The 13,389-nt window shown below is 45.5% G+C and overlaps 1 protein-coding gene across 6 annotated transcripts in view; it reads left to right on the top strand.

The window, feature by feature from the left end:
- The window catches only part of diaph2 (diaphanous-related formin 2), a 330,904-nt gene that overhangs the window by 125,572 nt on the left and 191,943 nt on the right, over nt 1–13,389 (top strand). For all 6 annotated transcript variants that reach the window (XM_076011710.1, XM_076011702.1, XM_076011716.1 and 3 more), the window contains 2 exons: nt 1,885–2,265; nt 6,135–6,249. In XM_076011710.1, coding sequence (XP_075867825.1) covers nt 1,885–2,265; nt 6,135–6,249 — 496 coding nt within the window. The remainder of the gene's footprint in view (nt 1–1,884; nt 2,266–6,134; nt 6,250–13,389) is intronic.

The raw sequence follows: 13,389 nt of genomic DNA, 5'->3' as shown, positions 1-13,389 counted from the left end.
GGGACTCGACAGACCCTTCAGTTTGGAATCAACTGTCTCCTATTTTCGCAGCTAATTTGTGTCCATTCTCTCACAATAATCTTTGAAGATGAAGTGGGCCACGACGGGCCCCAGATTGACAGACGTGTTGATTGGATGTTGATCCCCCCTACCCCTCTTACTGAAGGGCTCTATGGCCGATGTGTGCAGGAAGCGATGCCTTTTAATTTTGTTCCTAATAAACAATCTGCTGCCGCCGTTGCGTAATGAAAGGTAATATAATGCCCCTAAATACCAAGCCAATCACTTTTGTGCACCCAGTCAAGGGGCCGGAGGAGCCGCAGAGTGGCAGAATTGCTTTGGGAAATAAGAAATTATTGTGGAAAGGCTTTTTCTAACAGTCGCCGCCTAATCAGCCCCAAAGATCAGAGCCCGTCTGAGCCCCGCCGCCTGTAATTGTTGTATTAGCATAATGTGTCATACCCCCCCCCCCCCTCCCTCCGCCCAACACACACCATGTTTTTTTCTGTAGGAATTAGCGCAGACTATCCCGCACTACCTGTGTACGTGTGCGATAGCGCAGACGTGTCGGAGGAGTGAAAGACTTTGTCTTATCAGTCTCAGGCCTAATTACATCCCTGTCTGCTGTGTAATAGCCTGCCAGTGTCACGACAGAGGCTTGATGGGGAGGCAACAATCTTATCTTTCGTAAACTACAGCGATAGTCAGTCATGAGTTCTTCCCCCAGCAATTATTTACATACATATACGTGCCTCGTCCTCACATTGCTGCTCTTCCACTATATTGCAGTGCTGTCAATAAATCTGCGACAGCTGATTGTTTTTTTGATATGTTAATTTCATTGAATCATCATTGAAGTGAAAATAAGCTTTTATTTTTAAAGCATTACATAATCCTACTTGATCTCATAAAAATAAATGCATAATAATCATCAGCGATTTCGTGGAAATTGTGTCGTTAAAACTCTCAAATCAAGTGCAATAAATCGGTGCAAACTGAGATCACACTTGTTGTCGCGCCCTGTGAACGTGTTTGAAAGGTGTAAAAATGTGTTTCACACCAGAGTTAGAAATGATTTGTACATATGGCCAAACAAATTAAATTTGCTTTTTGGGTTACGACAACAACACCGATGATGGTAACCGTTTTAATAATGTGAATCCAAGTAAAAAAGTATGATAATCAAATTAAAGCCAGATGGACTTCAATTGAATGTGTTAAATCTAAATGTGTTTTATTTATAAACCCAGTTCAACAGCCGACAGGTGAGCCAAAGTACAATTAAAAAGTAAAATTTCATGCACTGAAGTATCTTATTACAAAAATAATAATAATAAGTGACACAACATGGTGAGCTAATAAGAAAGAAAAAAAAAAAGTTTCAATAGCTGCGTTTCCATTACAGTTTCTCACAAAATAAAAGCGATATTTCTAAAAAATTCACAAAGTACAATTGCGATTTGCAGGTGTTTCCATTGAATGGCGCAAAGCACATAAGCCGTACTTGCGTTTGCTTTTTGATTTGTTTACATTTATTTGCTGTCAAGAATGTTTATGTTTTTCTCTTTGATTACTTGTAAAATATTTTCCGTCTCCTCCAAACATAACTCGCCAATTTCACTTGAAGTGAACTGGTCATGTGACCCCATATGTCACGTCCAGTGACGTGACCCTGTTGCGATATACCTCTTCATTGATAAGTCTGAAAAACCACCTCATGAAAGTGTAAAAACCTTTTAGCGATATTTGAGAGGTTATTTGAGCAGTTTTTTATTGCGATATTTAGGTTTCACGCAACTCTAGGGGTAATGGAAACACAGCCGATGCAATGTGTTTCCATTTGTGTTCACTTCTGTCACTGACACTCTGCCTGTGTGTTTGCAGCTCGCAGCCGGACCGACTGCACCGGGAGCGGCGCCGCCTCCCCCGCCTCTGCCCGGCGGTGCAGCGGCGCCGCCTCCTCCCCCTCCGCCTCCGCCCCCGCCTCCACCGGGCGGCTGCCCCCCTCCTCCGCCGCCTCCCCCACCCATGCCGGGCCACACCGGCATCCCTCCGCCACCTCCCCCGCCCCCTCCCCCGGGCGGAGGGCCACCACCTCCACCGCCGCCCCCCGGCTTCGGTCCGCCGCCTCCTCCGCCCTTCCTGGGTGGCCCCGGGGGGCCGCCGCCGCCTCCTGCGCTGCCCGTCATCAAGCTGCCTTACGGCCTGGAGCCCAAGAAGGTCTACAAGCCGGAAACGGTGATGAAGAGGGTCAACTGGACCAAGGTAAGGTTGACCTGAGACGTTTCTTTAAACCGATGATTTCCACCATTTAATCCCCTGCAGGAAGTACCACCACCACGGCGGTGACTTGCGAATCCGCACTTCACCAAGTGGCCAACATTTAGCTTTAGATGGCCGCTGAAGAAGGATCTAAAGTTTGGAGGCCTAATCCAAGAGGGACTTCAGTCAACTGAACCCTTAATCTGGTCAAATAAGCATCCAGCTAGGGAACACGACCACCCTCGGCTGCTCGTTTGTGAAGGGAGAGCAAAAAAAAAAACATGTCGCTACCCCGATGTCCTTAAATTTGAATTCGGAAGTTTGTAACTGAAAAAAAAAAGAAATAGTTTGTCAAATGTTTCTCCACCGTGATGATTTACCCCAGCTTGCCTCTTCACCTGGCCGGACCCCCTGATGACCATCACCGACCACATGTTACCGTGAAAAGAAAATTTATTGGTGATGATTTTATTGTCTGTACAAGCAGTCCACTGTATATTGGACCAAAGGAATGAAGTTGTGATGAGTCTTTATTCAAATTGAACTTGTGATTTTGACAATGGCTTGCAACCGTCACCCTCTGGTGTAGTTTCAAATTGAAAAAAAAAAACCAAAAACAACAAAAATTCGGTCTTCGAGTTTCGTTAGGCGATGGGAACTGCAGTTCTGTGAACTCTTGACCTTGGTGGAAGTGTTGGACTACCTCAGAAGCCGTCCTTGTTGCTGCTGGAGGAGGATAATGATGCCGAGGTCATGGAGGATTGATGAATGTTTGTGAAAAGTTTCCTTCATGTGCCGTTCTAAATCCTGTTTTTGTCTGCCGATCCAGTGTAGGCAGTGAGAAGGCGCTCTTTGCTGGACTTATGGCCTTGTGCTTTCCTTTTGCAGGCAATGTGGGAGCATCACACTGGAATTTGCCCTCGGAGTCTTGGCACTGTAGAATTTAGATTTATTTGAGTCGTTTTGTCAAACTGACATTGTGCTAGTTCTTCAACTTTAACAAGCTGATCAGTAAAAAAAAAACTAGCCGAAACCGGAGCACAGAACTTATTTCCTATTCCCGTAGGAACTAATGTTTTCACGTCGGAACTTTTTCCACGGCGGAACAATCAGCAAAAAGTGTTCAGTGGGTCGTAGCTAAGAAAAACGCTGTTCAAGTACACAGGATGGACAAATATTTGACAGGGACAAAAAGAAGAATTCCGGAGTCCGGCGGTGGCCAGTGTTCTTTGTTGTTGGGCACTTTTGGCTGTAGAATCGTTCCGCGAGTAGCTGCGGAACGATGGTGTTGTTCACGTCCGGCTTGAAGCAGGGTGCACCTCCGCTGCTGGCTCGCGCCGCGCAGCGATCGCTTCGGCGTGTGGTCTAATTTCTTTGTAATGCGTGAGCCGCGAGTGAAAAAGCCAGAGGACAATGAACAGTTTTGGAGCGCTGATAGAACGTGAGCAAAGTCCTTGAGTGCATCAGTACGTGATCTACGCCGCGACTGGCGCGATATTATGACTGCGCTAAGTCATAATATCGTGCTCAACGTCGTCCCGTGTGGCAGGTAGAAAATGTGATGTTGTCGCACGACTGATCCCCTGAAAGCGTGGCTATTCTCTGCACTTTGTGAGGAGATGGGAGCACAACATAAAGCTGTGTGGTTTCACAGGGAAGCCAGGATGGTGGCATGAAAAGGCGTGACAGAGAGAGTCTGAGAACCACTGCCCTAATGCAATGCAAGTCTATGGGGTCAAAAGTCAACTTTGTCCTAGAGACATGGGACCAATTGCAGGTTCATCGGGATCCCCCAAGAAACAGCCACGTCAAATTTGGGGCTCCTAGCCTGAAATAATTTCTTCCTCCAAGGTGGGGCGTGACAGAGAAAGTTTGAGAACCACTGATGTAGCCCTTCAATCCTCTCCCTCCTCTTCTCTCACACCCACAGACTTCATGCCATTTTTTTTTTTACATCCGTAAACCTCTTTGGCCACCTTTCCCCTTTCTGGACTTGTCCAAACCACCTGTGTAGGGGTTTTTCTGTTCACCTGCAAAACATCTGAACATCCCTCTTATTTTACACAATCCTCATCCTGTCCATCCCGGTTGCTACCAAATGGAGGCTCAACATTTTAATCTCTGTCACCCACAGCTCAGCCTCCTGTCTTAGCTCAGTTCCGCCTTCTCTCAACCAGACAGCACTCCTCTTCATATTTTCCATTGGATTTATACTCTCTCACTCTTCATATATATATATATATATATATGAATGTGTGCGTTATAATATTGACACAACAGTCCATATAAAATGAATTGCATTGCTAAAGCTTTAGCAAATGTTGATAAACAGGCCTAGAGGTTGATGCAGTACAGAGCCATTACTCTTTTCATATGCAGGCGCTTAGTTCTTGTGTTTTCATCTATAGTCATTCTTCATCAGCTCTAATGAACTGACCTGGAGCTGAGTCACAGTCAGCCTCCACAGCTTCCACCTGACACTCTCCCAACATGCGGCTGTCATACTTGCCTCGAGGATGTTTGTCAGTTTTGCAGTGCTGACTAGATGCATTCACTGCAAATTACAAATTAGCATGTCGCGCTTGATGTGCACTTTAATTATTTTTGCTTTAACATACTTATTTTACCTGGAACTGATTCAATTGTCTGGCTAACTGCTCTCCTTCAACCATCCACATCTTGTGGCGCTTCCTTTTTTTAATTTCAAAAAACAATTACTGAGCAGAATGCAGTGTTGTTCTCATTACTGCATTGATTTAGCCGTTTGATCAATTGTATAATATGCAGTCAACATTCAAAATATTGTTAACTAAAGTTCAGAGTTGTGGACTCCCCTGGTGGCAGCAATAAGAACTACATGCTTTGAGACGTGGCATCTCTCACCCATTTGTAATCCATGTTGGCGATGCATTCAAGCAAAAGATTCCCCTCCCGTCTGCACTCTGGAGTCGCGGCACATCTTCAAACCTTTTATCGCATTGTTCCATTGATCCTTTTACCACGGTCACAGTCTGCTGTTTTACCACTTTCTCTCAATCAAGTGCCAAAACATGACCCCACACTGCTTTCTAGGACTTTGACTGAATGGTATAAGATTCTTGAACCGTCTTATTTTTGCCCTTTTTTTTCTCTGCACTGCACTTGAGCTTCTTTCTTTAAGCCATTACTGGCGGGTTTTTGTTGTGTTTTTGTTTTTTGTTTTTTGTCACAATGACAACAGTTTTGTGACTGGCTAAATGCTATTGCCGGCCCTAAGGGTGGGTGGAATAGAGGGGGGGAAACAAAAATTACAGCTGTGTCACAGTAAGAGCTTTCATTGTAGCACTTTGCATGATGCCACGCCGGGCGACTTTGTGTGTAACATGGTGAGGGAATAAATAAGGTCTGTTTACGGGTGTGAGTTCTCACCATCCGGCTCTCTCTTGTGTGAAATGGGAATGAAGGAGGAGAAATGTGTTGAGAAAGAAAGAATCCCTGCGGACTGCCGTCTCCTCGGTGTGCAGAGGTGCCTGGTTGCTTTTTTACAAGTTTTCCATTTTCAGCCACCTTTTTCTTGTTGGGTGTCTGAATTACTGGCATTCACATTTTTTTTTCCATTAATTTCCCTCAATGTTATTTGGTTTAATCAGGGCCCATAAACACACCCAAGGTCGTGCTTTTTTTATTTGCTTTAGATGTCTACCTTTTTTTTCCCTTTTTTTCTGGTTTCTCATTCACTCCTCAAATGTGAGAACACGACACGAGTTGCGCCTGTGTGTCCTTGCAGCCATTGCAGCGCCGGCTGCCGCAGTGCCGAGGAACTTTTTGAGTGGCAGGTTGGCGGAATGGCGCTCCCTGATTGTGCTGATAATGGGATCCTTGTGTCATTGCAGATAGTGCCTCAGGAAATGGCGGAGAATTGCTTCTGGATCAAAGTTAAAGAAGAGAAGCTTGAGGATCCTGACCTATTTGCTCAGCTCTCCCTCAGCTTCTCGTCGCAGAGCAAAGGTAAGGAGGCGTCATCGTGCCTCACTCTCTCCTTAATTAATCCGCGCGCGCTCGCGCACACGCACGTGCAAACACACACATGCCCACACACACACGCCCACGCACGCATGCACGCCTCATTTAGCCTCCGGGGCAATAGATGCCAAGCCACTTTCATCTCGTGACACTTTAGGAAACAATTTTTCTCACTGAAATGTTAATTATCTTAAAGCCAGCTACTTTTTTTTTTTCCTCTTTGCCATTCTTTTTTTTTTTTTTGAACACGCTCGGAGCGCCGGAGCCAAATCTCTGCACCAATTAAGGCTGCAGTGCCGCAGTGTTTGTGAGTCCTCACGTCTTTGAGGGAGCCGGAGATGCAGCCAGTTTACTCACTCGCACACGCACGGAGCGACTTGCCTGCGAGTGTGTCTGGGCGAGCGGGTGTGCGCGAAAACCAAACTTGTACAAATATGTGTGAACAGAGGGCAGTTATGCTTGGCTTGGTTCTTGCCTCTTTTTCTTTCCAGTCCAGTAGTCCAATCCTCCATCAGAGAAGACAGGAGACTTTTGTGACGGAAGCTCTGGGAGTTTTCTAGTGGTGGACAGTTTGTTGCCCAGATACCCGAGCAGGCAAACGTGCAGATGAATAACACAAGCTGAGTGGAGCAAGTTATTTTTTTTTATGTGTACATATATACATATATATATATATATATATATGTATGTATATATATATATATATATATATATATATATATGTATATTTATTTATTTATTTATTTTTTCTCTATATAAAAGCAGGAGTGCAAAGGCACTTGAAGTACTGCCCTCATGACAATTCAAGTGCTTTTCCACTCCTTTGAAAGTGTGCCTATGTGTTCCGAGCGCCACTCTTTTTTCCGGGAGGAAGTGAGAAAAGAGGCGGAGTAAAAAATAGTCGGAGGCCTGTCGAGCACAAAAACAGTTGGTTCTGAGAGCGCTCAGAGCAGGCGCACATAAGGAAACAAAGTCCTACAACTTGTCCCATGTTTCCACCATCTGTTTGGACACAAGTCAGACTGCCAGCAGCTCCGTCCTTTCTAAAGCTTTTTTATTATTATTTCTACAGCATCCAAATTTATCTCTTTGTTGTTTAACTTGATAGCAGTTTTGTACCTCAGCGGCTGCCAAATGATTTGCTGTCGTAATTCTTTGGTGCAATGGTGTAGATAAAACCGCCTTTGCCAAATCCAAGACGTGACTACAGTAAGATCTACGGTACAATGATACAATCCTATGATCAAGACCAAGACTGGGACAGACCAATTCTACAAAAGCGTTTCAATCAACAGGAAACTAACACATGCAGTGTGTGAGGGATGTCACTCAGCTCACAAAGAGAAGAGATGAAAATAAATTGATAAGGGGGGCGGGGGGAACAGATGCGTTTCAAGAATGGGCTGTAATAGTAATGAGGCTGCAGCAGGACCAGCTGACCTGGATTTTGGAATCCTCTGGCGACAGTTATGTACAAGATCAAGACAGGAACAGGACCAAAGACGAGACCGAAGCCACATAAAAGTGGTCTTGAGAGTACAGCAACAGTACGCTGGCATGGCAGAACAGGTGGGATTTAGACAAGTGAAGTAGCAGAGATGGAAGGTTTGATTTTCCCAGAAGGCTGCTGCTGCTGCTGCTGCCGCTGCTGCTACTGCTGCTGCGAGACACTAAAATCTTTTGATGCATGCCCTGTGACAACTCTCAACTAATTGACTGTCACACCTCCCCGACAACTTTGCAGTGGCCATTAAATTATTTCTCTTCTTAAATATGATTCACGGACGGTTACGGAGCAAGATACTTTTAACATTTAGTGCCAGTAAATCAGCGGCCCGGCGACTATAAAACCTGTTTTTTTTTTGGATTTATAAAGAGAAATAAAAACGTAATATTTTCAGTCACACAGACATGGCTTTAATTCAACTTTAAATGTCATCTTGCATTTCTTTGCTAAATTCACTTCCTCACCCAGTGGGGCTTGCCAAAAAGAAAAAAAAGAAATAGGGTCTATACATAGTCGGTGTTCCCGCTGGCATTGTAGGAATTCATGATCCAGCGTTTCCCCGAGGAGTTACCTTGGCTGGATCCCTATCAATTACCCCTGCAGCGACTCCACTGAATCAGCTCTTTCTCCCCTATTGTTGAAACAGAACATCATTTTCTCATGAATGAAAAATGCTGTTTAATGTTTGATGCCCCGCCCCTCAGCCCCCCACACCGCCATCGCTCGTCGGCAGAGTTGAAAGTCAACGGGAGGAGCTTTGAAGTGGATCGTGTTACATGAGCAGCTACATCGTATTCTTAAGTAAGGGGTAGTTGTTCATTTGTTTAGGTTTTTTTTTTTTTTTTTTTGCGTGTGGTCTTTCAGATGCACATCTTCGGGGAGGGATTCTGCTGCAATTAGGTGCGGCTGAACACGACTGAATTGAAAGACTTGCGGGAGTTGCTGTTAAATCAAAGCTGCGAGCTGAATTCCCGTGATCTCCTTCTCCCTCTGTCGGTAAATCTCGCGCTCATCTCGCAAAGTCACCAATAAAAACCTTACTCAGCGGCGTGGTGGTGAGCACTGGGTGCTCCCGCCACGTCTTAGACCTGGATATTTCTAAGTAGAGCTCGCTCGGGTTGACGGCGGCGTCGTCGTGAAGGATGAGGCAAGCAGGTGTAAATTCCCTCCCTGCAGAGCTGCCCTCGGTAAATGGCAGACGAAAGGCTCCCATTAACTCCCGATTCTTCGGGATCCTGGCTTGTTCCTCGCAGCGTCGCAGATCAGCGCCCGAGACGAGGAGAGGAATCAGTTAAACAGCCTCCAATTTTCGGATCCTTATTGTGCTCTGAGGCCTCTGCAACAGCCAAGAAGGCAGGACTGTCACCTCCCCTGCTGCTTTTATGAGCCTCCCTCTTTAATGAGGTTTTCCAAGAAAAGGAAATGATAATCAAGAAGGATTTCATGCTTGGCTTCAATCTTGTAAAAGTTTCCTTTTACCCCCTCGATGTCATTTATTTTAAGATGGAAATTGGAGCCCCCGAGTGAAAATTCAAGACATTTAGTGGCTTCGAAGACACTAAAGGCAAACGGCGACCGCTGATTGTGTGACACCACAGCTCGGTGAAAAGTGACGGTTATTTAATAAAGAGTAAGCGACGCCGTGCCGCGGCGGCCCACTGTGTGGCGGTGACATCGGGGCTCGAGGTCAGAGAGGCCGTCTCAGTCCCCTGGACCAGCCAGATAAATTTGGGCTGTGAAAATGAAAAAAAATAAAAAAAATAAAAGCAGCTGTCACCTCTCCCATTAACACCACGGAGGTGCCCTTGAAGAAGGCCCTGTAGCGGCTAAGTGGCCGGCACATTAGAGTGGCTGTGCCAAGCCGCAAAGCATGCTTATAAAAATTACATTTGAGGGGAGATTAAGTACAAAACAGTAAAAAACCCAAAGCGACGGCCAAAAAGCAACGCTGCTAAAACCCTCAAGCTTCAAATAAAGACAAAGACATTGAAGTCGAGGAAGTTCAATCTGTTACTTCACTATTGTTGGCTATTTAATGAGTGTCTTTTGTCTTATTGCTATCTACTCACTTTATTAGGTCCACCGGCTCAATTGCGTGTTAATGCAAATAGCTAATCAGCCGCTCGTGCATTCAGGTACGTAGGTATTGTAAAGATGAAGACTTGCTGAATTTCAAAGCCAGAGTCAGAATGATGGAGGGAGGAGATTGAAGCGACTTTGAATGTTGTGAAGAACACGGTTGTTGTTGCCAGACAAGCTGCATAAACGGGCTGTAAAAAGGCCTCTGTGCAGAAAGTTGTTTGTTCCCAGCCAGTTTTCACTGCCATGCATCTTTGTTGGCTTGTGCTAAACCTCTCTAGTTTTTTTTTCCTTCATATTTTCGTCTGGAACATTAAAAGGACCCCTCAGAATAACCCTCATCACAGTTGTTTTGTTTCTCATCAGTAGCTTCCCATTTGTGTGTGTGTGTGTGTGTTTGCTCGCCCGCTTTGCCTCTTGTTCTTTTCTGCCCTTTTCTCTCCGCCTGGCCGTATCGGCTTTCTGCTCTTTCTTTAACCTCTCCCTCCATTGACTTGGCTCTCCTTTTTGTTCTCTTACCCTCATCTTCCCTCAGTTCGGTTTATCAATCAGCGGGTTGTGCCTTTGTACTGCTCTTTGGGATCAAATCAGATTCACTTCGGGATTGGATGTGTGTAGCCACGGCCTGCTGCATCTGAAAGGCAATTCATTCAGCCGGAACATTGGAGTTCAATTTGAAACAAGATTGATGTTGGCAAACTTCACACCCCTTTTCTTGCAAAATGTTTCCTCCATTGCACACATCAATCGCTGATGGACAAAGGGCATGTGCCACATTGTAATGGGCAGCAACAGCACAACAAACCGCAGGGATGCAAGTCCACAGCCAATAAAAACAAACAAAGACAACATATTGCCTATTCTGAATATATTATATAAATCTGACATGACTGATGTTTGTGGCACACCAAGTCCACTTCCTCTTTCTTATGTATGTGTTTCTATACTGCTTTGCTTCAATTTATTACATCACGTTGACGTTGAGTGCATGTATGTTGAAACTCCATCCAGCCCAGCTGTCATATCATATATACAGGCCACCGCTTGACATTAGCGATACGTTGATTTTATCATCCTTCTTTTTTTTTTTATTTAAACAGCATTATGCCATTCAACATAGAGGAACACAGGAAGTCCCGCTCGCCGTGAGTGCCGTGATCAAATCCCCTCACGTATCATCTCCCACTGACAGCTGCTTTCTTTTACCCTGCTGCCCACAAATCCCATCAGCCACTGGGCTCGCCCGCACAGAAAGTGGCCCCGGCGGTGTGTTGACCAGCAGTTTCCCAGTCCCCGCAGCAGCAGCAGCAGCAGGGTGGTAACGACCTGCCACTGCAGCCGTAATGATGGAATCCGTAGGGACGCGGGTGGAGGGGGTGGTGGGAGTTGGAGGGTGGGTGGGTCGCTCTCTGACTCCAGCTAATAACTCCACTAATAGCCGGGGTTTACATCAGCGCCGACACGACCGCCATGTCAAGCATGCCAGGGGGGCGTGGCCAGCCTCCCTCCACCCCCCCACCACATGACGCTCGAGCTGCGCCTGCATTGGACGACGGGCTGTGCGAGTTTTGGCTCTGCTGGCGACTGCTCTGCTCACTCACTCTGTTACTGCCGCGGCCTCGGTAACAACGGCGCTCTAATGATTTAATCCGGTTAAGCTCTATTCATCGCTCGACAATACATCGTGTTGTTGACAGGAACCTCTGAAAAAAGCTTGTCGAGGACGCCGTTCCGAGACTGCTGCTGCTGCTGCTGCTGCTTGCTACTGCCACCGCCGTGTAATAACAGCTTTTGTCTAATGAGTTTCGCCGCGTGAAACTTAAGGCCCACTGCGGAATGTTTTCTGAGCTTTCGATACCATCGCTGTCGGAGCGTCTGGGAAGTGGGACGCGGCGCCTCGGCCCGGGTTCCCCCGAGAACGAGGCTGTTTATTACCGAGTTGGGTAATTGAGAGGAGGGAGCGTCCGTCAAGGCGGCTTTGTCTCTTGTCCCACTGACAAAGCTCATTTTTCTCTACCTCATATCTCATCTCTCTTTTCTCGGGCCACCATACTTTGCAGAAGGCGGCAGTGCTGAAGAAAATGCCCACTCACTCGCTCACTTACTCAGTCGCTACGTTTCCATTACAGTTTTTCGCAAAATAAAAGCGATATTTCTAAAATTCCGACAAAGTACAATTGCAATTTGCAGGTGTTTCCATTGAATGCCGTGAAGCGTAGCCGAGATCTTTGTAAAATCTCCTCTGTTTTTTATTTGTTTTATTTTTTTACGTTTATTCGAAGAGTGATTGTTATATTTTTCTCTTTGATAACTTGTAAAAACTGGTCATGTGACCCCGTACTTCACGTCCCGTGATGCGTAAATGCGAAAAAAAAAAAAAAAGTGTTTCCATGACACTTTTGCAATATATCTCTATGTGGATACTTCAGAAAAACCACCTCAGAAGAGAGTAAAAACCTTTTAGCCATATTTAAGAGGGCTTTTCGAAGTTTAGGTGTTTCCATGACCAGTTTTTTATTGCGATATTTAGGTTTTGCGCAATTCTAGGGGTGATGGAAACGCAGCTACTCACAACCACAGCAGTGAGTTTTTTTTTTTTTTTTCTTCTTCTTTTCTCTTTTTTCACCGTTCCAACCACACACTCATTTCACAGATTGTCATCCTGGTGAACTCGCTCTCATCTGGTTAATTGTTTTGACGAGCTGAGGCCCTTTGTTCCCGCAACAGGTGAACCATCCGTTTTGGATTAAATGTCTGTTATTACCGGAAAGCAGGCAAACAGAATGATATCCCGTTTTTAAAGGTCTCAAATTGCACTGTTTTCCCCATTTTTTTTGTCCCTCTAGATGGAAGGCCGTTAATTGCTGGCGCAGGCAAGAGGTATTTGTCTCAATAAAGACACAAAACAGCCCCGATGTTTATTCCTTTTTTGGGGGGCAGCTGGCGCCGCTGCAATATAACTCAGGGTCAGCTCCTTTTTCCTTTGCTCGTCCCTGCACATTTTTAATATATTGCGTGCGGATGGAAATTAGGCGCTTAAATATTAATGACAAGTAATTGGTTTATTGTAGGAGACTATATTAACGCGCGTGTGCATCTTTGTCTGTGGGAGGGATGGAGGGATGGAGGGAGGAGGGCTGGGGTGAGGGCGGGAGAGATTTCCTCTCATTCGCGCCTCATATTGCCTCGCTGTGATGTCCCACTGATTTTAATCTTCTCTTCTCAGATGAGACCTATTCCGAGTATCACGTTGCACTTTAACTTATGCCCTCTGAATATTAGCTTCCTTTGATACCTGCAGCTCTCCGACTCGCGGGTCTACAAATTGCAGACGTTTATGTGCCTTCGGGTGCGCTGCGATATAGCCGTAAATCTGTCTCCTCAGAAAATAAACATCGCCCCCCATGCATCTAAATCCTCTGTTTTTATTCTTTTCTATCCCCGTTTTATTGTCAAACTTCCATCTGACTCATGCTAAACACAACAGGGGCTGTGATTCTTTTTTTGTATTTTTAAACAAATCTTTTTTTTTTTTTCTC

This window comes from Nelusetta ayraudi, unplaced genomic scaffold (genome assembly GCF_046127955.1).
Source record: "Nelusetta ayraudi isolate G7.1 ecotype Tasmania unplaced genomic scaffold, CSIRO-AGI_Nayr_v1 ptg000005l, whole genome shotgun sequence".
Classification (NCBI taxonomy): domain Eukaryota; kingdom Metazoa; phylum Chordata; class Actinopteri; order Tetraodontiformes; family Monacanthidae; genus Nelusetta; species Nelusetta ayraudi.
The sequence above is the reverse complement of the archived record's forward strand: the minus strand, read 5'-3'. Positions and strand labels throughout refer to the sequence as shown.